This window comes from Nymphalis io, chromosome 22 (assembly GCF_905147045.1).
Source record: "Nymphalis io chromosome 22, ilAglIoxx1.1, whole genome shotgun sequence".
In the NCBI taxonomy this organism is placed as follows: domain Eukaryota; kingdom Metazoa; phylum Arthropoda; class Insecta; order Lepidoptera; family Nymphalidae; genus Nymphalis; species Nymphalis io.
The window spans coordinates 6621703-6648547 of record NC_065909.1 but is presented as its reverse complement, the minus strand read 5'-3'; the positions used below and the strand labels follow the sequence as shown (position 1 = coordinate 6648547).

At 33.6% G+C, this 26845-nt stretch overlaps 1 protein-coding gene across 4 annotated transcripts in view; it reads right to left on the bottom strand.

The window, feature by feature from the left end:
* Nucleotides 1-24836, bottom strand: part of LOC126777156 (nucleolar protein 4) — a 139560-nt gene extending 114724 nt beyond the window's left edge. For 2 of the 4 annotated variants that reach the window (XM_050500086.1, XM_050500088.1), the window contains exon 1: nucleotides 23653-24309. In XM_050500086.1, the coding sequence (XP_050356043.1) occupies nucleotides 23653-24171 (519 nt within the window). In that variant the 5' untranslated portion in view covers nucleotides 24172-24309. Of the gene's footprint in view, nucleotides 1-23652; nucleotides 24310-24758 lie in introns of those variants that run through there. The other 2 variants (XM_050500085.1, XM_050500087.1) reach the window with 2 other exon arrangements.
* Nucleotides 24837-26845: the final 2009 nt, after the last annotated feature.

The following is a 26845-nucleotide window of genomic DNA, read 5'->3' as shown; positions in this document are numbered from 1 at the left end:
GCAGTGAAAGCGTTACAGACACTTATTTTCGCATTTATAATATCAGTAAAGATAGGCAGAAGAAAAAATGGCCTTTGTGCCTTATGCCGGCTTATAGCCTTGCAATTGACCGCGGAGAATAAAAAAAATTGTCCCGAAATCAGTAATATTGTTATATATATATATATATATATATATATATATATATATATATATATATATATATATAAATTTCATGTTATAGGTAGTAGTAATGGTCACCACAGCCCATTGGATTGGTTTAGCGATAGAATATCTGACGCGTGGGTGGTACCTACCCAGACGGGCTTGCATAAAGTCCAACCACCTAGTTATATATATAATGGTATCGTAAATTTTATATTTCATTAAATATAAATAACATATTAATTTTGATAAAACAATCTGAACATGAAATATTTAATCATTTAATTCATTTAATCTTTCTACCTCTAGAGATAAAATAATAAAATACAGGTGTTCTGCGATAAACGAATGATATTACGATAGACGTTGAGACACGTCAGTTTGCTTACAAGGTGCTTGCCTGCTAGTGACAGGAAACGGATATTAAGCTTTTACACACAGGATGCATTAGTCTCGATGTGTTTGGTTCCGTACCGTGTAGTTGCAATTTATATGATAGCTCCATTTTATATCTAATAAAGTTTAAACAAGAACATGAAATTCACCCTTATCACATCAACAGGTTAATTTTAAAGTGGATGTAGTAACTTAGTAATCTTTATAATAAGTACTTATATGCTAAGTACCTTCCGCCCGCGTCTATGCCTACGTGTGAGGTGACAAGTGTTAGGTTAGGTTAGCCTATGTGTAAAGTCCAAATTTCATCAAAATCTCTTCAGTAGTTTTTGCGTGAAAGATCAACAAAGATCCATCCATCCTCAGAAACGTTGGCGAATATTTTAGCAGTATATAATATAGTATATAACAAAACCTTTTTAGAAATACGATGCATCTTCTAATATAGGTTTCAAGTATATTGATTTTAGTTTTTTAAGTTAGACATTATAAAGGAAAACGTCTCCTCATTTATTAGTGTTGATTAAACCTCATTTCAAAATCATGACTGCAAAAATATATTATTTTTATATATAAAACGTATTCTATTTAGACGAAAGTCTTCAACCAATGCGTTTTACCTGCCATGACATACGGTGCCGAAACGTGGACACTAACTGCGGGACTAGTCCACAAATTCAAAGTCGCTCAGCGTGCTATGGAGCGAGCTACGCTCGGAGTATCTTTGAAGGATAAGATCAGAAATGAGATTATCCGGAAAAGAACCGGAGTCACCGACATAGCTTGCAAAATTAGCAGGCTGAAGTGGCAGTGGGCTGGTCACGTATGTCGTAGGACCGATGGCCGTTGGAGCAGACGAGTCCTAGAGTGGAGACCGCGAATCGGCAAGCGCAACGTAGGGCGCCCTCCAGCCAGGTGGACCGACGACCTTAAGAAGGTGGCGGGCACCAACTGGATGCGGAAGGCGGAGGACAGGGAGCTTTGGCGCACCTTGGGAGAGGCCTATGTTCAGCAGTGGACAACGATTGGCTGTTGATTGATTCTATTTAGTTTTTCATTCGTCCCTATACATGGACTGCTTAACCTCAAATATTAACAGCATTTTATTTAAAGACATTTGATTCCGCAAAATCAATTCCACGGGGACAAAGTAATCGTAATAAGATATTTTTAACTGATCCAATAATTATGATGTATTGTATTACTACCTACTAGATATGAAAGCTTATAAATAAATAAAATTTCAAATATCAATACAATTGTGCCACTTATTCGAGTTAAATTTTATATTAATATCACGTGTTTACAAGTCATATATATACAAGATATTATAAATAGATTTATTTCTTAAAAATTATACATGTATGTTAAAAACCTATGACACAAAAATAAAACAAAAATAGTAAAAAAAGAAACGTGTTTGTTGCCCCTTAGCTTTGTTATAAAGTACCTAGTAATATTTTAATAAAAGGTTCGTCGCGTCGCGGGAACGCAATCAAAATCGGTCCATTCGTTTGTGGCCACATACTGACACACAGATAGATATATATATACGGATATACGTATTACAATTATGATACCCCTCCTTTTAAGGTATTTCAAGGTCGGAGGCTTAAAAGTTTCTTGTCGGTTTATCTCATTAAATTCTAAATTCCAAAATGGCGGAAATTTTTATTTAATAATGTTTTAACTAAAACAATTCATGCGCCTTTAAGAGTAATATAATAAAGTTATAATTTATAAATAACAACTCCATGAACTCCAAATCCATGAACGAAATAACTGAACACCACACTCAAATCACAATTTCCATCATTGCGTGACATTAGACTGATATGAGTTGGCACGATTCCTAGCAACCCCGACGTATCTTGCATTCCACATAAACGCGAATATTCCCCGTCCCATGGATTTACGTTGATATGTTGACTCATAAGTCTCAGTCGCAAGATTAGGCGACCTCTGTAAACAGAAAGCTTAAACGCTTGGACGTCTTGGACTATCACCGTGTCTTAAATATTTGATAATCTCTTTGCGTAGGATGTCTGACTTGCAAACGTTGAATGCTTGAGCTCCATTCGTGCTTGATCTAGTAATTTTGAATCGTCACTTAAGTGGTGAAGTGAGGTCGAAACCTTTAACTTAAGAGGCTAAGCTTTTGTCCAACAGTAAGACATTTACGGGGTTACATCACTAGTTTACTTAAGTAGAAATTCTAATTTTTCATTAAAACTGTAATTAATTTAATGCGACGTATTTGCGACAGATTTTTCTTATGATTTAATGCTGACCTAAGTCATCATACATTATTAAGGTCTTCAGCAAGGTCACTCGTTTATCGCAACCTTAAAGCGCAAAGTATCAATGACTTATTTTAAAAAACAAGATAGATAGTCTCACAAATGGGCCAACATATGGTAAGTGGTCACCATCGCTGCTTGGCAACTGTAATTACATTGGCTTTCTGGCACTTACATTTAAACGGGATCAAAACAATACTAAGAATTGCTGTTTGGCGGTAGAATATCTGATAAAAGGGAAACCTACCCAGATGGACTTGCACGAAGCCCTACCACCAAATAAAGACTTTGTTTACAAAATTAAAGTGGAAAATAAAACATAATCATTATAATATTGATTATTTCTTGTCTTCTGAATTCTTTGAAATTGCTGAATTATGTTTGTAAATAAAAACAAATAGGTTATAGTTGCATTAATCAAATCGAAAATAAAATTATTAAAAATGCAACAAAACGGACACCTGTCTCTATAACAAATTAAAGCGAACCGAACTGTATTTGGTAAATTAATCCGAATTGGTGGAAATCGTAAACAGATGGGATTCACCTGTGGATAGCATTCCACGTAAACCATCGGATAATTCTCAATTTAGTCGAACAATGCGTCTAGTTAATTGTCTTGATTAGTATTTTGTGTGAATGGACAATGCTGTGATAGCTTTTTGATATCTATCACCAATAGATACAACCTGTATAATATTTATATTCTTATTCAAATCTAGAAATGTATCATTACTGGTGGTAGAGCTTTGTACAAGCTCATCTGGGTAGGTACCACCCACTCATTAGATATTCTACCGCAAAACAGCAGTACTTTTTATTATACACTTGTTATTATATTGTTGTGTTCCGTTTTGAAGGGTGAGCGAGCCAGTGTAGTTCATCTTAGTTCCCAAGGTTGGTGGCGCATTGGTGATGTAAGCGATGGTTAACATTTCTTACAATGCCAATGACTCATATGGTCGTTCGTCTTCCTATATTATAAAAAAAAATTAATACTTTGAATATGAATTTTCTTGCTTTTGTATCGTTTATTTTACAAATTTAATTTAAATTTAAAACGAATAGATGAACCAGCACGTTTATATACCAGCTCAATGGTAACTTTTTTCATCAATCATATACATTTGTATTAGTTATTATAATAACATAAATATAATATAATATAATATTTTACAAATAGATCACTACCTTTTTCCCCTCTGTTTATCAACCAACTTTTTTTTTAATTTCATAGCTATTATTTAGTAGCTGTATTATCAATACAAAAAATGGAAATATGTACGTATGTTTTCTTTAAATAATAATTATGGTCGCGTTTAAATAACTGGGCGAACTCTGATGCATATAATAATAAATTTCAATTTAATATTTATTATCAGTGGGGCTATTCTGTAAAAACAAACTCGAAATTCACCGCGGAATACGGTCGTGAAATGTCAGAATGTGGTATGCGACATTGACCATTGTCATAGATGATTTCAAGAACACGTATCAAAATCACAATCACAATAATAATAAAAAAGAAGAAGTGACTTCTTAATGAGTAGCACTGCGGACCATTTAATCTTTAGCCTTACCTAACTATCAAGTTACATGTTTTCTCATGGCCGCATTACAAAATATGAAAACGTATAAGTTTTTAAGATCATAATGGATCATTCTGCCCGGACAATACACAATACTGTCAATTACATGATGAAGGTAGGACAAAAGCTAAGCAACAATAAAGGCCTTCGCCAGTATATCATAATGATAAATATACACGGACGCCACTACAGTGAGAGCGAGAAAATTACTGACCGGCTCTGCTTCAAAGGCGATGAGTGTGAAGTGGCGTTCATAGCTGCTGTAATTTATAATGCTCCAAAAATCTCATCTAACATTAGAGATCCTCTTTTATATAACAAATATATATTAAAGTTGTGTATTTTATTGATCTAATTAAATTAAAATAAGTGGAATAAGTGCTACATAAATATGTTTATTGTTACTAGGATCACATAACATCAAAACAATTTAGTTAAATAGAGAGAAGTTAATGTTTAAAAAAGTAATTACTGATGCTATTCTTGTTGCTACAAGACATGTATTTTTTGAAAAATGTACACATAATCACAAAATCCACATGAAAGTGTTTCATCAGTGAAATGGGTAGCATTTTAGAACCGTACCGTTTTAAATCTGGAGATATAAACGGAGCTACAAACGATATTTATCTGTCTCTTGGCCTCGCCGGCACCTATCAAGTCGAGAGCAAAGTCACCGCTTCTTTCACACTGCGCTTGTTCGCAAGTAATAAGGTACGTTTTGCAATGCTTCATATGTAAATACGAAACACATACAACCGTAATCTGTATATATGTTCTCGCAAGTGACGCAACGTGGCCTGACATCAACATTATCTAGTCAGTAAATGTGAGAATATGTCAATTTAGCGAGATACCTGACGCTCAAGTATATTTGGGTATCAGCTACAAAATTTATCAAACAAATATTTATCTGAATTTATTTTAAATATATTTAGACTATTCTTACTATACTACACAATTAGTAATTGTATTTCGATATTTAAAATTATAAATATATTACATACCCTATAATAATAAAGGAGAGAAAATCAATGAATTCAACAAAATCAAGATTTAAAGCGCGTGTATAGTAGTTCAGTAAATATTGGAAATCGCGAAGTGCGTGCAATACATGATTCACACGCACGTAGGAGGGAGGCAACGGTTGAACCTGTCGACTGTCAAACAACTGACAAACAGCTGCGTAACCTGTGAATATTCAACAATACTATGTCTGCTAACATCATCATGCTTAGTCTGTATAGTTATTCAATGTTTTATAAAAACTATTTTTATTATCTTAAATTTTAAATTATTTAATGCAATGGTATATTATAAAAAATTAACTAATTTGATTTTTATTTCTACAATTAAATATTAAGACACGAATAACATACATATTTATTTGAAAAACACAGCTAGACATTTAAATAGGAAGTAAAATGTAATTTTTAATGAAAGTAATTTGTAATACCTAAGAATTAGTGCTTTAAAATCAGACCGATTGTGAACGTTAAGTGCGTATCACACGACGCGTAATGAGGGTGACATGGAGGCGCCCGAGGGGTTTGACCCGACTGTCAGTGAACATCTGGGTGGGAAACTTGTCAGTATACTTACGTATGGAAAATAGTAAGTACCCTATATGTATTCAAACTTAACTATTTTGTAGGAAAATTGACTTTTTCATGTAAGTTTGACGCATTTATTTAATTGTCAGAACTATCAGTAAGTTTCAGTATCTTTAGAATACAGATACAACATATAGAAATATAAATATATCAAATGTTAATAATATTAAATATATGTATTAAGTATATAAAAACTTAAGATTAATGATCATTCCAGTCTTTAACACTGGAATAACAAATAAATAAATATATATTATACTTCGTTATTTAAAGATAACAAAATATAAAATTTGTTATATAAACAAAATCAAAACTGTAAAAAAAAAATTAATCAAGTCAAGTATCAAAACGAATCAGTCGCAGTAAATCCCGTCAGCACCTCGGTCGAGGCGCGGCCCGGGGCACGGCGGCCGTTTCTATAGCACTCGTCTACATAACTACGCGTTCGCAACACGAGTCGGTAACTCTAGATGTGTGGTGTTCACAACTTCACAGAAGTGATGTATAGCGTACGACGAACTTGACAGATATCGATGTAGAGCGATGGTATTGTTAAAGAATTCAAGTTTTATTTGCCACTTTATACGACTTTTTTAAAGAATACTTTTGAAATAAAGGCGCAAGCCTAAAGCTGAAAAATATTCTAGGTAAATTTTACATGATTCATTCAAATAAGCTTTACTTTTTTACTTCTGCTGTAGTTTCGCTATTTCGCTATGAAATACGTTTTTTTTTGCCTTCTATTATTCGTTAATAATATATATTTAATCATACTTAATGTACTTAATTATTTTTATAGTGCATCATTTTAAAATAATTACTTTGTCGTGACTCTTTTTGTGTAATTTTTTAATGCAATATAAATTGCATAAAAAGAGCCGCAAAGCAAGCCTCCTAAGAATTTTGTCACCGACTGAACTAACGAGCGTGAGTACTAGGCGTTCATAACATCAGAGGCACGCGCCATTAGCCGACGGCCGGAACGGGCCCTATTTCCGCGAGGAAGCGCAGGAAGCCACGTCGCGTCCGCCCCGCCCGAACCCACTCCCGGCATGCTCCCGGCGCGCTATGCCCGCCTGGTAATCGCCAATTTTATTACCTGCTCCTAGTCCCTCTACAAAATTTAACGCACATTACATACATACATACAGTTTAAGTTACGATGTACGTCGTTTTTTAAAAACTTTAAACAAAATCAAGAACATAAAAAATATCACAACCACCCCAGAAAGAAGACATCTATTTGTAACACTTATTTTAAAAAAAACTTAAATTTAAGGGAAGCAAATATAAGAATTTGTTACTTACAAATAGATAATGCATCCATTAGCTATTTCTTGTCATTTGTTCAGCCATTTGTATATCTACCTTCCGACTGTCACTGTAAGATTTATGAGACTTGTAATGATACTACATTTTTCAGAATCGATTGACGCGTTTATGATTACATACTCAGACAAACATGCTTAACAAGTAATGTATCACATCTTTGGTTGCGTCATATTGAAATATCAAATTCACAGATATTGTTAATATCAAACCATCATTTAAAAGAATCAAATTAGAATCGAATCTGATACAAAATGTATTGTTTTAATAAAATTCTATCAACTTTTGAAAATTTGTTCTCTATTTTATTAGTCTACCAATCATAGACTGTAAATAAACCTATTCTTATTTGAAATTTAACAAAATGTCAACGATATAACTTTGTTTAGAAGTGAAGTGTAAAAACACATTTCTCGTATATGTCGCGTCCCGTACTTAAAGGCAATGTGGCGGATTTCCGCCGCAGTCCGTGTGGTCCGTTATTACCGTCGCGAATAAAACGACTTAATGTCCTATCGCATTGCTCTTTCAACTTCTGACTTCAGAAGCTGTAGACGAAATGGTACGAACAAAATTGAAACTAGAAATGGCGTCAACTGTACTATATATAAGTACCTAGTATTGGATTAAATTATAATTTCTAAATTCATTACTGTATACAACATTTTTTTTACAAACAGTTAAAAATATACTTATTTTAAATATGTAAATATAATATTAATATTAAATGTCGAGCAACGGCTCGAATTGTTTTTAAAATTTTAAACCTTTTTTGTATTCAACGGCAGAGGATTAGATATTTTTTAAAGTACAGAATTTTATTTTAAAGTTAACTTGAACAGGCGTCTGCCGTGAAGATCAAAGTGCTAGCAGGGTTCAAGAAGTTTCCCCCGGGGAGGAATCCGATATTCTTGCAGCTCTAGGAAAGTGGGGTATGCTGAGGTGTAACATTACAGTGAACCTTAAAATGAAAATATATATACGATAAAGAGTCTGGTATTTAATAATAATATCAAGGCTTAGTATTATGGTAAAACCCTGTTTACTGCCAAAAAATTAATCATCTATTATTACTTACTATTAAATATAAAAAAGTTAAAACACATACAATAAAATATACATCCATAAAACCGGATAAATTTGTGCTGTGACTAGTTGATGAAACGAAAAAAAAACTTATGTTCCTTTTTCGATTTTCGCTGTCACAAGCTAGAGTATTAATCCATTAAGCCGGCAAACAACACCGCGAGAATGCAAAAAGACCTAATTTTGAATTTGGAACGCAGTTCAGCGCTCATGGCTCTGGGGAGGCATTAATCAAAATTAAAAGTGGATTAGGCAGAGGACACGACACGCGGACTTTGGGCGGCCAAATGAGTTGCCTAGTTAATGTGACTTTAGCCTCTTTTTATTGTATACTTTTAGCTTTAAATATCTATAATCCGATAGCTATTCATAGGTCATTCTCTAATGACTGAATAAACAACGAAAAAACAATAACATTTTTATTTTGCTGTGTTATCCTATTTAACTGGTGGCGTCATGCTTTTATTAAATTCAATTTAGTACTTTATACTAAGTAATGCTGTTTGGCAGTTTGGTATTAATTTAAGCTATTGTTTTGCATAGTCCTTACTATGAGTAAACGTGCTTTCTATGAGAAAAACTCTAGTTCTATAAGTGACGTCATGTTTCTCCAGTATATACAGCTATAAAAGTCTTTGAGTGTCTTTCGAACTACCTAAGGACAGCAGGCTACCTAAAGATGTTTATGAAACTATCCTGGGTATAAAAATACATATATAAGGGTCGATTCATGTTTATTTTACTATATCGTAAAAAATACTTAGGAATATGACTAGTGGATGCATATTGAGTATTTTTTTTCATATAACCAGCAGTAAACGTAAAAATCTCTAAAGTTAATAAGAAAGTAATAGAAATTTCGACAGAACAGTAATTCGGAGATGCACGGCAAAAAGCGTCAATGGTGCAATGGTCTATGGGCAGCCTAACGATGTAAAAGTCCTAGGTTCAATGGTGCAGCCATTGGGCTATCCTTCGAAATAATAAAAAATATTAAAAACTATAATGACTATAATATATAATAATTATAATATATTTATGTTTATAACAATAAAACATTTTTAATCTCTATGTATACCGAACTAATTACTAAATTATCTTCATGTATTGTGCGTATTAAATAATAAATAACAAAACAAAACATTTAATAGGTGTTGCTCTACAGCTAACGTAACTAAACGACGTCATTCAAAATAACACGATAAAACAGCTCGAAAAAGTTAGAACAAATAAAAACAAATGAAATCCATAAAACTGAACCACACAAGCACAATACAGCGGCTCGTCAAATTGATAACTTGATAACCGACCCTCGGGAGATCCGCTCCTCGAATCCCGCGATCCCGCGATCCCGCGACCCGCTCCCGCAATCCCGACGTCGGGATTATCGCGGAAAGAAAGCTGGTTTTTAGTGGCGACCGCCCCGTTTATTATTTTATGTAAATCGTAATACGCTCCCGGATGGAATGATAACAGCTACGCCTTCGCACCTACATTCTTTTTTTGTCAGAAAATGTTAAGTGTGAATACGCCCGTGTTTAATATTTTCGCTTTGAATATTATTTTACTTGCTTTGAAGTTATGAAAATAGTTCTTTTTTAGTAAAATATATATAAACTATATTGTTTTAGTAAATACCTACGTGATTAAATAGTAGATGATAAATAAATTATTTATATTAGTTATATTATCAAGCGATAGTTACCTAATTTAGGAAAATTATAAACGAACGGGTAAGGCGAATTGTCATGTTCATGTAACATGTTTGGAGACACGTGATGTTTTCTATAGATATTTCTCAATATTTATCGAAATTCCTGAGCCAATTGCTTTATAAATTACTAGTTTCCACCCGCGGCTTCACCCGCATGTTAAAGGAGGGGGAGTTGTTAGGTACCTTATGTCCTTTTCTGAACCTTGACAATACATACGCAATATTTCATGATGATTAGTTCAGTAGTTAAGGCGTGAAAGCGTAACAAACAAACGAACTCATTTTCATATTTATAATATTAGTAAGGATTATTAAAAAACTACCTTATAAACCAAAAATAAGTCGAAATGTGATTATATCCAATAAATCTATAACATATACAAAAACGTTTACAAAGATATTTTAAAGCTTCTATTAACTGAATAACTAACAAGGAATTTAGAGAAATAATTCCTCATACATCTTCAACATATTCCCATATTCTGAGCTTATACCAAAGGCCGACGTTACCAGTGAGGTCTTTCAAAGCCCGTGCTCAGATTGTTAGGCCTTTCCAGATCACACACACAAAACTTTCAAGGCGTAAAGTAATCATCATTTCATGACGTAACTTTGAGTGAATATTACCCAAAAAACAATTCCATCTCCAGCGAATTGTTTTTAATTTGTCCTAATGCGTAAAAATCAGCCATTCGATACCAAATTCCGAGGTGCCCGATAAAGGGATCTAACGGGTAGGATTAAGGGCGTAAAATGACGCCTGATAGAAATTGACCAGAGCTATTTAAGGATACCGTTTCGAAATTGAACGGTTAATAGATATTTTAATTTTGGGAGAAGTCTCCGTTGGTCGGATCGGGTGTTTAAGTAGATACTTTTATAAAATATTGGCGTTTATGTCTTTGGGAATTGTAATAGCTTTTTTATTCATATAAATGTTTAGGAAAAGGTCCTAGGATTAGAAGGTTTCGAACAATTCGTGGATGTGGACATCCATCCACGCAGTAAGGACTTAGTGAATTCACATTGGACAGATTTTCGTTCGATACGTGCTGGATTCTTTGCGATGTTTTTCTTGACACAAGATGAATTATAATCACCGAAGCACAAGAGAAATTACTTAGCTGTTTGTTCGGGTGTGAAGCCGCAATCTTCGGTTAAGGTACACGTGTTACACAGTGGCTACACTGAACCATCTCGGCTCTCAAAAACCAATTTATGAATTGCCTCCAATATAAATGTAACTTTCTCTTAGTTCCTGCGTAACATTTGATTGGAGATTCTTGTTAGCCATACACATATATTTTAATTGTTCAAATTTTACAAATCATTAGTAACTTCTTAGAAATTCCCTAGTTATCTATACTCATATTATTAATGCGAAAGTAACTCTGCCCGTTACATTTTCACGGTTAAACCACTGAACCGAATTTGATGAAATTCGGTATAAAGCAAATTTAAACCCCGAGAAAGGACATAAGGTACTTTTTATACCTAACACCAGCTCATCCTCCCTAACACGCAAACACTAGTGTATTATAAAACACAACAGAAAATAAATATATAAGGAAGTATTATAATTGGTACTAAAAAGTAGATATTTTAGTACATCAGTGTACCGGAACCCGCAACGATTACGCGCAGAATAGCAATTCGTTGGGGGTAAGAACGGGAAATTGGGGTGCGAATGTGCGGGACCCACTTACTGACATAGTGATTGGAAACAGAATTCTGCTTTACAAAGAATATGTTAGTTTGTTTGTTACACCAACGTCCAAACTGCTAAATGATTTCTAATTTTTGAAATTAAATATGTTATTTAATATTGTATATACACTCAATTTCTTTTTGTTATTGATTTGGAACTAGATTTAAAATCAAAATCATTAATTTCAAGTTTTTCTATAGTTCGTTTTCTTCCTGTATACAAAACCGATTTTGAAAACTTTAATAGTGTAATCTAGTCGTTTAAAAAGATATCAAAATATAGATACTAAATCTTCATTTATGAAAATTAACTTAAAATGAGATGGGATGGAGTAATTTCTTGTTCTATTTTTAAAATACCTATCCGCGGCGTTCGTGATGATTATTGAATCTCTAACTAGATCATACCAGAGGAAACTGCATTGAAACCAATGAAGTACAGCGTAATATTTCATCTCGTCAGATACTGGACCGTGTGACTTTATGCATTATCATACGTTTAATATTAAAAAATTGCGACGCAACTTTCATTAACTTCATATTTTTAGTCTTTTTTTTTATATTACTAGATTAAGGTTACATACGTTTTACAATTGTAATTAAGAGGATTTATAATTATTTTTATATTAAATAATTTGACCGCGTTGATAATGAAATAAAACAGTCGTTCCTACATTAAAAATCTTTTATCTGTTTATTCAACAATATAAATCGAAAATCACAACACTAGTGGCAAAAGAACGCCCCAAGGGACGGACTAATTGGGGTGCTATATTGCTCCGGGATTACGTTAACTCTCCGCTCTCTCTCAGCTCTATTTCAGGCAAACTAACTTTTTCCCAACACTAGTTACGAGTTGTAGAATTTGCAACACTAGTGAAATTTCTAAAGCACCCTTTCAGTGAGGGAACCACTAGAACTTTCTGTAGGCAAAGATAAGAAATCGATATGTCAGACGGAGTTTCGACGTGAGAATTTCTATCGGGCTTCGAAGTCACAAGTCTTTTTACAAACAATGGCATAACTTGTGTTAAGGGGGTACGAATGAAATAGTTTGAAAATCGAACGTAATAACTTCGTATAATACAAAATAATAGTTATTATTTTTTTAATTTTTAAACGATTATTATATATAAAAAATATTATATTCACACAAAAATTATTGAACTTGAATAGATATTTGATGCGTAAAAATAAATTAATTATATTTATAAGGAAATGACGTTATTTAATTAAAATCAAAAAGTATAAAGAGATTTGAAGTTATTTTTTATATATTTTAAATTTAGAACGTGGATGGCTGGTTCGGTTGCGGGCGGCACGTTCGCCATTTTACGTCGCATTTTTACGATGTAGCCGATAACGTTTACGAGGCGCGTTGAGTGGCGTCGCCGTGGCTCGCCCCGACTGATTGCATGCGAGGGTAGCATACGACTAGGGACGGAAATATTATTTTTAACTAATTCGATGTATTTTATATATAAAAATGTTTGGTATTTTAAAGACGAGTCAATTAACTCCATAATCCATATTAAAATACATTTTAATTTAATGTTATTTTACGAAATACATAGTTGAGAAAGTGATTGACCAAATTTTAGATCCATAATAATGTTAACATCATTAAATACACATATATACATAAACATTAACTATGTTTCTTATTTCGTTTTAATAAAATCATAATAAAAAAATATTCTTTAAATAAAAAAAGAAAATCTAAAGAAACTATCGATATCGATAAAAATAAATTCATTCCCAGCCCAATCCGGGTCGTGTATCCGTGACACGTCGACGACATAGCGCGCCGTATTTTATGCGCCCCGCCGCGCACAGCCGAGCGCCTCTCGAAATACGCGCCGCGGTAATGAGCGGCCTTTGACGGAATGAAAAATAACAAGTCGACAACCGGACGAGCCGTTGTTGTAACTTGTAACGCTAATCAGCGCCTTATGAACGTTATTGTTGTTAAATTTCCACTAAGGTATTGTTGTTCATATTAATCTCAAAGATTTACGACGATTTTTTTATGTAAAAAAGTCACGATACTGAAAAACTTTTAAGGACATTCCAAAAATAATATATTCAAAAATCGAATTATTCACATTTCTTAGGTCGTATTATGTTCAATATGTTTTTTATTTATGTCAAAAAAAATAAATTAATATTTTGAACTGAATCGGATACTATCTACGTCATTCTGTTTTGACAATATCTATGAAAAATAAATTACACGGGTAAAGACAATCCTAGTTTTCATATATTTATTTCGATTTTCTCGCACTGTAATTTCTCAAGGTTGTGAACGAATTAATCCTTGTTTTTTATTTCATTACTAGTTCACAAAATTATTCTTTAATATCTACGAATGACAACTTTAAACCACAACGTTTAAATAAAGAAACCACAAGATCGTACAGGCAAACATTAGATACAATAAAAAACCTAAAACTAGGAATATAAAAAACTTTTAATGTTATATTGGTCAACTATCCGTGTAAAGTATCATTACTTGTGAAAACTAACACATTCAACGAAAAATCACCCACGCCAAATCTTCCATAAAGAAACGGTTATATTCAAAAAAGGAACGTGAAAACTTCACAGAGCGACATCGACAAGCACCGAAGTCTCGAAACCGACGCTTCCAATCTGCTGCTCCTACACATTCGCTAACTTAGAACTAGGACATTAGAAATGGCATCCGAATTATATTTATCACTTTCATTATTATATAGGTATTTTAATATATATGAGTAAATAATTGCTGTGCAGTTATATATATATAGTAGGCTTGTAGTAGAGCTAAAATAACATAGATTTATTGCTAATGTTGTGAACAATAGAAAGTAAAGTTCTCTAGAGTGAATTTCAGCTCCAACCACCCATTTCAAGAACTAGTCGACTGTGCAAATTTATTATAGCATATAACAGAACGAGCAATGATAGACACACTATTCCGTCACTCACATTCCGATGTGTCAGCAATCCGACACGACCGGAGATTGAACGAAGAATACACTGAGATAAATTAGTGTGGTCGAGCCTACTTCATTGAATTTTGAACGTTTAACTCAATGCTTTGCAAATGCAAGAATTGAACAAAATAACGGCACACAAATAAAAAAAAAAGATGTCCTTACACATGCCATTTCTGCCACACTGTTCTAAGCACATCGCTATATAGCTATAAAGCTACGTGCTCAACTCGTGGCGGGCGGTAGCGCCGTCGGATGTATAAAGTGGCGCGCCGGTGGCCGCATGACATAGCTATAACTCGGTAGCATGACAAACAGCCGCCGGGGTGGCGTGGAAACGACATGCGTTTGAATTTAGTTTTTTTCTTTTTGTATCGAATTTTTAATTCGATTTTTAAATTGCTAATTGGTTATGATACTTTAGTTGGCGCATTTTTAATTATTTTGCTTAATATTTTTATAAATTTTTTTATAATGGTTTTGTAAATGTAACTTTTTTGAAGAATGTTACCACTTTAGCATTAGTTGTATTTTTCGTAAATTTATTATTCAATTACATTTAATTTATATTAAATTATATACATTTTTGTTAAGGTTATGATCAAATAACTAAGTAATTTTTTTTATAAAAAATGATAAATTCAAATTATTTTTCAGTATAAAACGATATATAAGAGGTTAATATCGTTTCAATTATTTCGGAATACTTTATTAAAATAATTATTGTACCGAAAATAAATCTGTTATACGAAGCTCTACTCTATACATCCCGTTACCCACGCCCGACACCGGAGGGCGCCGTCGCTAAAGCGCGATACTACGGGCTCGCCTCGGGCGGCGCGAACCAATTACCCGCCGCCGCCGCGCGGGCATTTACCCCCCTCCCCACCCATCACCCGTCACCCGTCACCCGTCCCCACATTACTTATCTCTCGCGCGCGCTGCTAGCCCGGTACTCTACCGCCAGCCGAACGCCCGCAATGCGAATGCGTTTGTTGGCTTTTTGTTGCACGTGTGTTCACCATTTGTTATATATACGGCTATAGTATACGTTCCCGGTTCTCACCCACTTCAAAGATTTAGCGAATGCGTTTTTGTTTGATATAGTGTGTATTGAATCGAGCCGGGATTTAGTGTTATAAATATACCCTAGCGTCTTTATCTGTGATAGATTTAGATTTCATATGAAATCTTCAATAACATTAATTCAGATGGTATAACAAACCTAACATACATAACAAAGCATATATTTATTCAAGTAGACTTTTACAAAAACTTTTGAATCGACTTTTTACAATATTACCAGCGTTTCAGATAAATCGGTAAATCAAAATACACTATAATATTATAATAACTATTATCACTAATCTGTAAATATGTGCTATGCATATACTTTACATTATACATTTTAATAATATGATGACCTGACAATATAATATTTAATAATTGCTATGTATATTGCATTTGAAAAAGTCAATTATATTTTTAAGCACTTTACTGAACGAAATGATTCAAAATTTAAGTTCATCGTCCAGTAGCGCAAATTTATAAGAAAAAACTCGAAAATCACCGCAGAAAATGGTCGTGAAATGTCAGGAAGCGTATGCGGTTTTTTTATGTTACAGGCAGGCGGACGAGCAAATGTGAAACCTGATAGTAAGTGGTCACCACCGTCCATAGTCATTGGCGATTTAAGAAATAATAACCATTCCACCAACCTTGTGAACTGAGAATTGAGATGTTATGCCCTTTGTGCCTGTAGTTACGCTGGCTCACTCAGCATTCAAACCGAAAGGCAGCAATACTAAATATTGCTGCCTTAGCAGAATATAAATAAATATTGACTATTTTAATTATAGCATTTTAAGAACACACTTATTAAAATAGTATATCACCATAAGTCGGTTGTAAACATTTCTCGGGTGAGCAATGAAGTGAGTTCTTACAGAGCTGCACTGCTGCGCCGACATTACGCATTTGTCAAAGTCCATATAAGGAAATATCAGTTAAGGGCTAAGTCATAAGAGGCTTTATTGAATTTATTCGCTACAAATTACAAGACGAAGGTACGACAAACGACATTTGGAATAAAATAAAGCTACCTATGAAACTCGAGTTGAAGGTTTACGCGTTTGACAGTTTTGCACGAATGTTGGCACATGTATTTCGTCGGGTACGAAGATTCGATTTCAGGTTATTGAACTTATTGTCACACCTAGACGCCTAGACGCCTAGACCACTTAAGGCGCTATCTATGACATTTAGTTGATTAGTAATCTAAATGAAGCACGCCAGCTAATCTAGGTGTTCAATACGTTCGGCTCGCTTTGTGATTGAAATCGCTTCAAGGTCTGAGAGAAAAATCAAAATGGCTTCCAATGTTTTTTGAAAATGTTTTCAAATATTTGTTTTATATCACATAAGAATTGTTTAATTATATCTTTATGTTATTGTATTTAACGTACTTATGTAAAATATCCCATGAAATTCTATAATATGTAGTTATTAAAATATCTGCTACGCTTTTAACAGTATATATAAAGTCATCTTATTGACTAAAACACAACTGTCGTGAATCCCTTCTGGGCTGCGCGACTACAAAATACTGCTGCACATAGGTAAGCACAGGTTCAGGTAAATCTTCTGTAAGGCGTGTATGTCACTGAACTCTCGGCTGAATCGATTTTAATGCAATATTTATTGTATGAGTGTGTGTGTGGGGGGGGGGGGGGTGTAAAGGGGTTTTTTGACTAAAATATAAAAAAATCTTATTTCAACCGTACCAAGTCGGGACGTTGATATTTTACTGATACAGTTTAAAATGAAACACTTTTGACATACGACCTTTTGCGTTTTGCATCTTAAGACAACGGTCAAGTGTCCTATTTACAAAGAAATCAATTCAACACAAAGCTTTTAAGCGTTGGCAACTGAACAGCGAAATAGTGACACTGACATTTCGTATTTTGATTTATGTGTCGGTCTGTCATTGATACATTTTAAACCAAATCGCATCCCTGCCACTTATGTTAATATTTATACTACATCAGTAGATTTTTTTTTTATTTAATATTAGGACGTATATTCAAACTTAGGCTATTAAGTTAAACACATACTTAGCTCTTTCTGTCATTATTGATTTGACATTCAAAAGAAGAAGACAGCATTATTTAAAGTATGATAAGTCACTAACCTAACCAATTAAGTCTCTTTCTAATTCTACATTTGAAAGCCTTTTTGGTTTCTTTCTAACATGTGTGAAGCTTATATCATCGGCAACATTCAACATTTGGTAAATACACATCTAAAGACATGATTACTAGATTACTGGTGATAGGGCTTTGTGCAAGCTCGTCTGGGTAGGTACCACCCACTCATCAGATATTCTACCGCAAAACAGCAATACTTGATATTGTTGTGTTCCGGTTTGAAGGGTGAGTGAGCCAGTGAAATTACAGGCACAAGGGACATAAAATCTTAGTTCCCAAGGTTGGATGGTTGACATTTCTTACACTGCCAATGTCTAAGGGCGTTTGGTGACCACTTACCATCAGGTGGCCCATATGCTCGTCCACCTTCCTATTCTATAAAAAAAAAAAATGATGCCGAGCTCGAGACGAATTAAAAACAAATATAAAGCATATAACACATATATACAGTGGTGCTTGCCTGGGTATGAATCTGCGATCATCGGTTAAGATTCGCATTCCAGACACTGGAGCATCTCGGCTCTAAAAAACACATTACATAAAACAAATACATTTTTTCATAAACTAGGTTTAATGAAGCTATCAAGATTTAATCATGGTTTTGCTTCCTGCAAGGTGGACGTTAATTTGTTACAAATGATGAAAACCTCAACTCAAGGTTTACGCAACATAAGCTTACTTTCGCATTAATCATCTCTATCGCCGGCTGTTGTCAATTACTATTTTCTCTCACTATCAATTTAACATTGCCGTACAGTTTGTATCTGTACTTTAACACATTGCATATGTGTGAGTGCGCGCGTGTGCGCATATAAATGCGCGCCTTTCTGTGCCCGTATGAACTGTTGAATTATTCTTAAGTAATGACGATGGTCTTTAGCACGAGTTAGGCTGAGTTAAGCGTGGTTGTTTATATTTGAAAATATATTGTATTTTTTTTATGTTCTAAATTTAATCTTAATTTTAGAATATTGAAACTCAATACAATGGTAACCGAAGTATCTTCAATTAACATAGTTCCCTGGTAAAGTAGAACAAAATATATTAAATTCCATATTTGAATTGCTCGATTTAAGAAAGATTCTCAGGAAGATCTTCTTCTACATATGATACCCTAGTTATTTTAGTACTGTTAAATATCTAAAAACGTCTTAAGCCAGCCAGTCTTCGGACACACTAGGTAGGATCTTGGTTTCGTGAATCACATGGTACTGTGCCAAAATCATAAGGTTGAATAAAGATAAAGAATAAAGTTGTCATATCAACTTAGAATTAACATATTTTTTCCTGTATAAGGTATATTATTTAATATAAAAATAATATACGTTATTATACAGGTAAAATCTTGTAATAAGGTACTACCTTATTTTTAAATCTATGTACCTCGTGTGTAGTGAAGACACTTGTTAATTTTTTTTTTTTTAGTTTTGCCGGGAGGGCAAATGACGCGACGACGGCCAGTACAGTCGGGAAGAATGTTCTGCAATAGCCGCCATAATTGATCATCTCTTCATAATCATTGATGTCATATCATTAAATCTTTATAAAGTATGAGTGATTAAACACGTCTACATGACCAAAACGACCGATCAAGGTACGGGTCGGGTCGTCTGTAAAGATAAGGCCACCTTCGGTACCCACACATATATAAAGTTAAGACCAGACATTTGTAACAATGCGAGTTTGCTAAAAAATAAAATGATAAAATATATTAACTTTGAAGGCAAGTTACTCGCAAGGCGGTATCTATTTAGTACAATAATTATTATATTTATTATCATTTTTCAATTTTCTAAAAGAAATAAATAAAAAATATTGGAACAAAACACATTCTGTTCAGTTATTGCATAGCTGCGAGTCGAAGCTATGTAGCACTCTACGACTATGTTCACAAGAAATTCTAAGACACGACAATAAACAAACACTACACTTAAAAATAAAACCGAACAGTGCACACGCGACCCGACGATATTTTTTCACCGCGCCTTTGTGATGTCGCGAACATCCACGCCCGTACTCGTAATTCACCCGGCCCGCACCGACCGCCGTCCCGCCGGATTTATTGCCTCATTTTTACAATGCCCACTGCAGAGCACGAGCGTCCCGGTTTCGCAGATCCGACGAGGTAAGGAGTTTTTCGAATGCATGAACATTTTACTGCAACGAATTATGTATTTAGATAAGAAAAACATGTTAACGCGTGTTCGATTTTTAAATAATAACAACAATTATGTTACAGAAAAAAAAATCTTTTTATCGACTATTTACACGTTTAAAAACCTTTTAATAACCGATATTACTACATAAAAAACCTTTTATTCGTTAAAACTGCGTATTGAACGAAATTTTCGGTCGTTGTGTAGATTTTAACTGGGGTGAGGCAAGCGTTAAATGCCGTAATATCACGATTGTGATGATGCGTGATAATTTAATTGCCGACTACGAGATAGGCATATTTTTTATTTTTTTTTAAATATTGGCTAATATTCATTACTTAGATTAAATGAAGGCTAGGACTCGTAAGTATTTAAAGTACTATTTAATCATTTTAATGTAGAAACCAAAACTATTTTATTAATTGTTTTTATTTTAATATACAAAAGGTAACCGCAGTTTAAAAATGTGTTCAGAGATATTGTGAGTTTGAAATAAAAATTCAAGTCCAGTTCAAGAGTGTGACTCGGGAGACAGCTTTGTGTACTTCAATAACAAAAGCCAAGTGCGATTATGTTTGCCGGTTCGCGACTCGCCCACAAGTCTAGCGGCTAAAGGATGAACTATGTAGTTGTAGCCTTTACGCCAAGAGGCAAGATTCCTAGCCGCTATAACGAACCCGTTTAGTTTCCTTCGCTAATTGCATCATACACACAAACGCCGTTTACACGTTTGTAAAAAATAAACTATTTTTATATATTTTATTTATTTTATTAAAACAAAATGTTGTATTAATTGTATAACAAATACGATATTAATTTTAAATATATCACCATATTTCAATATATATTTTTTATTAATTAAAATTATAAATTTATTATTAAAAAAATCTACTATCACGAGACATCGAAACATCGATTGATGGTTATTGAAAAGATATATAAAAGAAAACCAAACTAATTCATAAACACGGATTAAAATAAATAAGAACACCAAGATCAAAACCGAAAGAAATCATAAAAGATTATATAAACTTGCAAGCATTTTACCGTGTTTTCGAACTGAACATTTTTGTGGGGACAAAGAAAGTCCGTTGCGCTGTCCCGTCAAAACACGTCGTTTGGTCATGGCAGGTAAAAACAAGCCGCGGGCTGTGCGGCATTCATTTTAATCAGACGCGTCACCCGTTGGCCGATTGCCTGATGAATTATACCAGTTTCATTTTATTAATGCGCGTTCCCCGACGGTAGATAAAATTTTTGCTTATGGATTGATCAGCTAAATCTTTGATAAGATCGTCGTATACTGTTTACGAAGTCTATTCTAATTAAAAAATATCTTTTTTTTCTTATTTAATTAAAAGTGGTAAAATAAAAAATTAAGAACAAACAACCAACGAAGAAAAACAAAATCCAACGGTATGGATGATACTGTTCGATTGTGATAATATCGTCGTAGTCGAATCGTGTTTTTTTTTTAAAGAAGAAGGTTCGATGCAATCGAAGTAATTTCATCGATACTTTCGATACAAATTATCAGGAGTGCATAATACAGTAGGAGTTCGCGTCAAACCTGAACGTTAAACATCGATCGCCGCTTATCGCTGGTATCGCGTTGTGGCCGCTGCGGCCGCCCATTGTTCGTTCGGCTCCGGCTCGTTTTTGCTAAAACCACGCGCCGTTTCGCCCGGCGAATATAAATTGAAAAGCGTTTGTTTAAAGTTTCACGCGGCGTTGATGCCGCTGCACGCATAGATATTGCTGTGTCCCGAGGGCATCCTTTGTAATTCCCATCAGCGCATCCGAGTGGAATATACATATGCGATGGATGCTGATCGTTTTTTTTAACAGAGCTTCGAAAAATTCAAACTATAATACTCCTTGTATTATAAATCTTATATTACGTCTTCTATACATGATACCTATTGTTTTTTTTAAGATAAATGAATTTGTTCAAGCAAAGTTTTGCAAAATATAAAAATAGAAGATATTTTTCAAATAAAGAGGCCCAAGTGCTTTTAACTCCGCCGGATAGTCAAAAGGAGTATTAATAATAAGCCTAGTCAGTTCAGGTGAGACCTGGCGGGATAGCCGGCTCTTTAATATACATGAGGCCGCAAATAATAAATGAGCGAGTGAGCGAGCCGCGGACACCAGAGTTACTGGAGTTTACTTGTTACAATTATTCATTTGATTACGTTGCTACAGGCTATGCATTCCTAGTTGTTTCGAATAGTGTGGTTTAAAAATAATAATGACTCATAAAAAATAAAAAGGGATTGAGAGATACAATGACCGAATTAGTTTTTTATATTTTATGTAAAAAAATTATAAGATTTTATTTCAAGACTTATTAGAAGAGATTATCTTAGTAAGAGTTTATCTTAATATGTTTATTGTCAAGTTATGCAAGATGACAATGAGGTACCATTTACTTTTTAGTTATATATAACTGAAAATTTATTTAATAATGATTTTATCGGACTGAACTGAATTAAAATTTATTTTATGTACATTTTTATAAAATACAAAATTAAAATAAAAAGAACAAAATAAACTTTACAAATTACAAAGCAGAAAGCTAAAAGATTGTCCTGTGGCATTAAAATTTAATTTATTATTATTTATTACTATAAATAAAGAGTAAATAGTCTTAGACTTTAAATTTCAAAGTATCACATCACACATCGAAATCATAAAATCTATATACTGTAGGTACTGTATACACATTCATGTACACGTTTATAACTCGCAAAGCAAATCGCTTTCTGCGATAACAATGCTATTAAAGTCTCTGTAGAGATTACATCCTGTTGTTTTTTAAATCATGAAAAATAAAGACTTTAAACGTTAACGTTTCTACCTAGAATAATCTTATAGCAATGCACTAAGATCATACTAATGTGAAGAGCGTTGAGAAAGACTTGCAAGATTGGTAGCCGCTGCGCTTAGTGATGAATGAGCATCCGTCTTAGTATAATGACGCGTAATCTCTTCTATCATTATGCGTTCCTGGTGCCGCAGTGGCACACATCACCTGTTCTTTGATCTCATTGTCTCTCGTTTGTTTGAAGGACATTCGATTCATTTTTTCTAGACACATAACAGAACGTTGCAAATATATAAATAAACTATATAAATATGTATACTAAATACACTGGATTTTATCTGTCGTCTGATGGTCTCATAAATTAGACAACACAGCGTTTGACTGATAGTGGAAGTATTGTATAAATATTATGTGACTTATCTTAAGTGTTATGTTTTCTCAGTATTTCGTCTAAAAATGGTGGCGCTGTTGAAAAGTCAACAAACGAGCTAAGTTTAGCTATTTTTAAAATTTAAAGATAAGTTATTTTTTTTTAATTATTTATCCCTATTTATAAAAATAAAGTTATGAAATAATTAATAAGCACTTATTACATTACACTTACCTTTAAAGGAGGAGTCGGTATATATAACGGAGGATCATTTTGAGATCCTGTATATATTTCCTGACCATCCGGTCCACGGGCGCAACCTTCTGCATCAGCGACGCTGTATCTGCAAACTATGCCGTCGGCAGGTTTCGCATCGTATCCCGTCGGCCTACCCACATGAAAACCCTTGGCCTTTACCCAAAAACGAAACTTGGAACTATCTGAACTGTTACATTCTTCGCCGCGCAGGGTTCGAAGAATTCTAGCGTACTTTTTTAACGTTATCGTTTTTGTTTTTGCCAAATCTCCATATGTCTGGATCACCCACGGCTGGTAGGTAGAAAACAAGTCGACTTTTGGATCACCCGTCTGTATTTTTGGCCTTTTATTATTATTTTGTTCGTTTTTCTTGTCGTTCTTAGAACTACTCGGCGTTGATTTACGCTTCGAAGGTTTTTTAGGTGTTTTCTCGGGTATGGCTTCCTGGGTTAATTTCTTTCGTAGCCCACGGTCCTTTATCATGGCAGCCGCCATTTTTATTTTTAACTTACACTTAACTTTAGTTTTCTTACACAAATAAACCCATGTTTTTTATTTTTTATGTCTAATTATTTCTAACTGCACTACACATATATACATATAAATCTATTTGTACTTTATTTTACTTGCCCGGTACACTTTTTATTGCGAAAAAATTAAATTGCTTGTGAAATATTTTCGACAAAGTTTTGGAGTCCGAAAGTTGGGAGTCTCGCGTGCGTAAAACTTTGAGAACAGGAACTTTTGACTGCCAAGTTCTCGCCGACAGAAAGGACTTTGCGAAAACTTTTCCCGGCGGTGACGGGGGAAATGTTCAGGACAAGAATATCTCTTTAATCTCTGGTTCATTGCAAAATAATTGTGCTTGGTTTAACACTGCATCGCTAATGAGATATTTTTATAAAATTATGTATTGAATCGTAAAAAAATAAGAATATTGTATTTAAAATTATTCCAAAAATAAGTTTGTATTTTTTTTAATTCGTTAATTTAATATAAAAAATACTTAGTGTATTTTTTTTTTTAGAAAAAAAGGCATTAAAAATAAATTTTAAAAAAGTTTTACGAAATAAAAAAAGTACCAGGCGTGTAGATCCGTCGGGAGATCGGAAAAGGCTTCCACTATACGCTATATTCTCCCACACAGCCGCTCGCGTGGGGCGCGCGCGGTACACTGGAATCGGAGGCGTCTGGGACCGCGGAACGGCACGTGCGGGACGGGCCGGCGCTAATTGCCCGCAAAACAATCGGGCCGATCGTCCGGGCGGCCGATAATGCGCCGTGCCCGTCCTTGCGATAGCGCGCTATTGTATTGTTGACTAGACAACGCTTAACGACGCCGACGCTGCGTATAGTGCGTCGCGTTTCTACTTTAGTGTTCCACAAAATCGTTCTTTGTAATAATCATAAAATATTTTATTATGTTTGCTTAGTTTTCGGTACTAGTAATATTTTTTATCGAATATTATAAAAAAAAATTAAAAACCTACTAATATTTAACTGCATTTAAGCTTGAACAAACCTTCAAAATATTTTTTATATAGTGTTAGAAGAGTATATACGAGTAGTGACTTTATAATTATTATTTAAATATAACATACATAATCCGTTATTTCGAAAGTCGTTACTATATATTTAGTTATTACTTACATGTAATGTTGGTGTAATATGTTTTCCTATTTTAATTAAAGGTTTTCCATTGTATTTTAAGAATAAATGTTGAAATAAATTTGTAATTGATAAATAGGTAAAATTTTATGACCTTAATAAATTATTGATAATATAAAACCATTAATGATGAAAAACTAGTGCATTTTGCTAGCTTCGTCTTTAGTTTGATCATACTTTAATGCAGTAAGGTTTGAGTTTACTCTACAGTAGCTGTTTCTATTGCGTTTCTACGTTTTCGTTTGTATATATATATTAATATATCATAAATATATCAACAAGTGCAACTGCCTCGATCAGTGGCTAACTTATAAATCCCGGTTCGGGCGTAAAGATTCTATATCTTTGCCAATAAACCTTTGTAAAAAAAAAACAATAGTTTTTAATTTGTTTATTGCTTAATATTTTTAAAGTGATAGGTAACCTAATATAACAATTTTTTTTATCAAGATTACCCTAATTTAAATAAGATTAAAATAAAATAAACAATATCAACATTTTATTAATATAGATCCTTAAATAAATACAAATAAAAATTGTAAATAGTACAAATCTTGACCTCGTGGAATAGTGGCAAGAAAGCAGCATTTCCCCTTTGAATCGCAATTCTGATTTTCTGGGCGAAAAAGACCCTCCTGTCACCAGTAAGGCAATAAGACGGGGTATAATATTTTTGATGAAATTTTTGCACTATTACTCCAAGGATTACATTACACTTCATAACATTACTTTTATACGAATAATAATTAATAAAATTAAACAGTAGTTTTTATCCATACATACATACATACTACATGTTACATTTCAGTACTGTATTTGTCACCAGAAAAAGTAAGTGTAAAATTTCAGCTCATCAAATAATAATAAATGGCAATCCTAGAATCTCATTAAAGATTAAAAATGATCACAACAAAGGAGTCAGATTTCTTTTAACCAAAGATTCAACAAACATTGCGCGCGCGCATCTAGCACGCGAGAGTTGCGCACGAGTACGCTCGCTTGCGCGAACAGTGCGCAACATACTAGGCGACCATGAGCTAGGAAGATATATTATGATGGTTTGGTATTGGTAGCGAGATTTATCAAAAATAGTCTGTTCGTTAATTTCGTTCAGAGGCTAGCCGTCAAGAAACAAGTATTCTTATAATTTGCTTGTAGTTTGTAAGTTTCTAAATTAATATTTTTTATTACATATTTCGTATGTATGTACATTATACATTGACTTATGTTAGAATATTACTGCGTTCATTATCAATTTTCTTCATAAAAATGATAAAATAACTTAAAAATAACTAAAAATTGACATAACTATGTTGATTTTTTTAGCAGAAAAAAATTTAAAATTAGTTTTATTTAATTAATACAAATATTTATTTACACCTAAAATAATGTAATTATTTATTATTTTAAAAATTTATAAATCTTTACAAGTACATGACAAAAGTTACTAAAACTAAACTAGCTTGTAACTAACAAATACACAACAACTTCTTCTAACCAA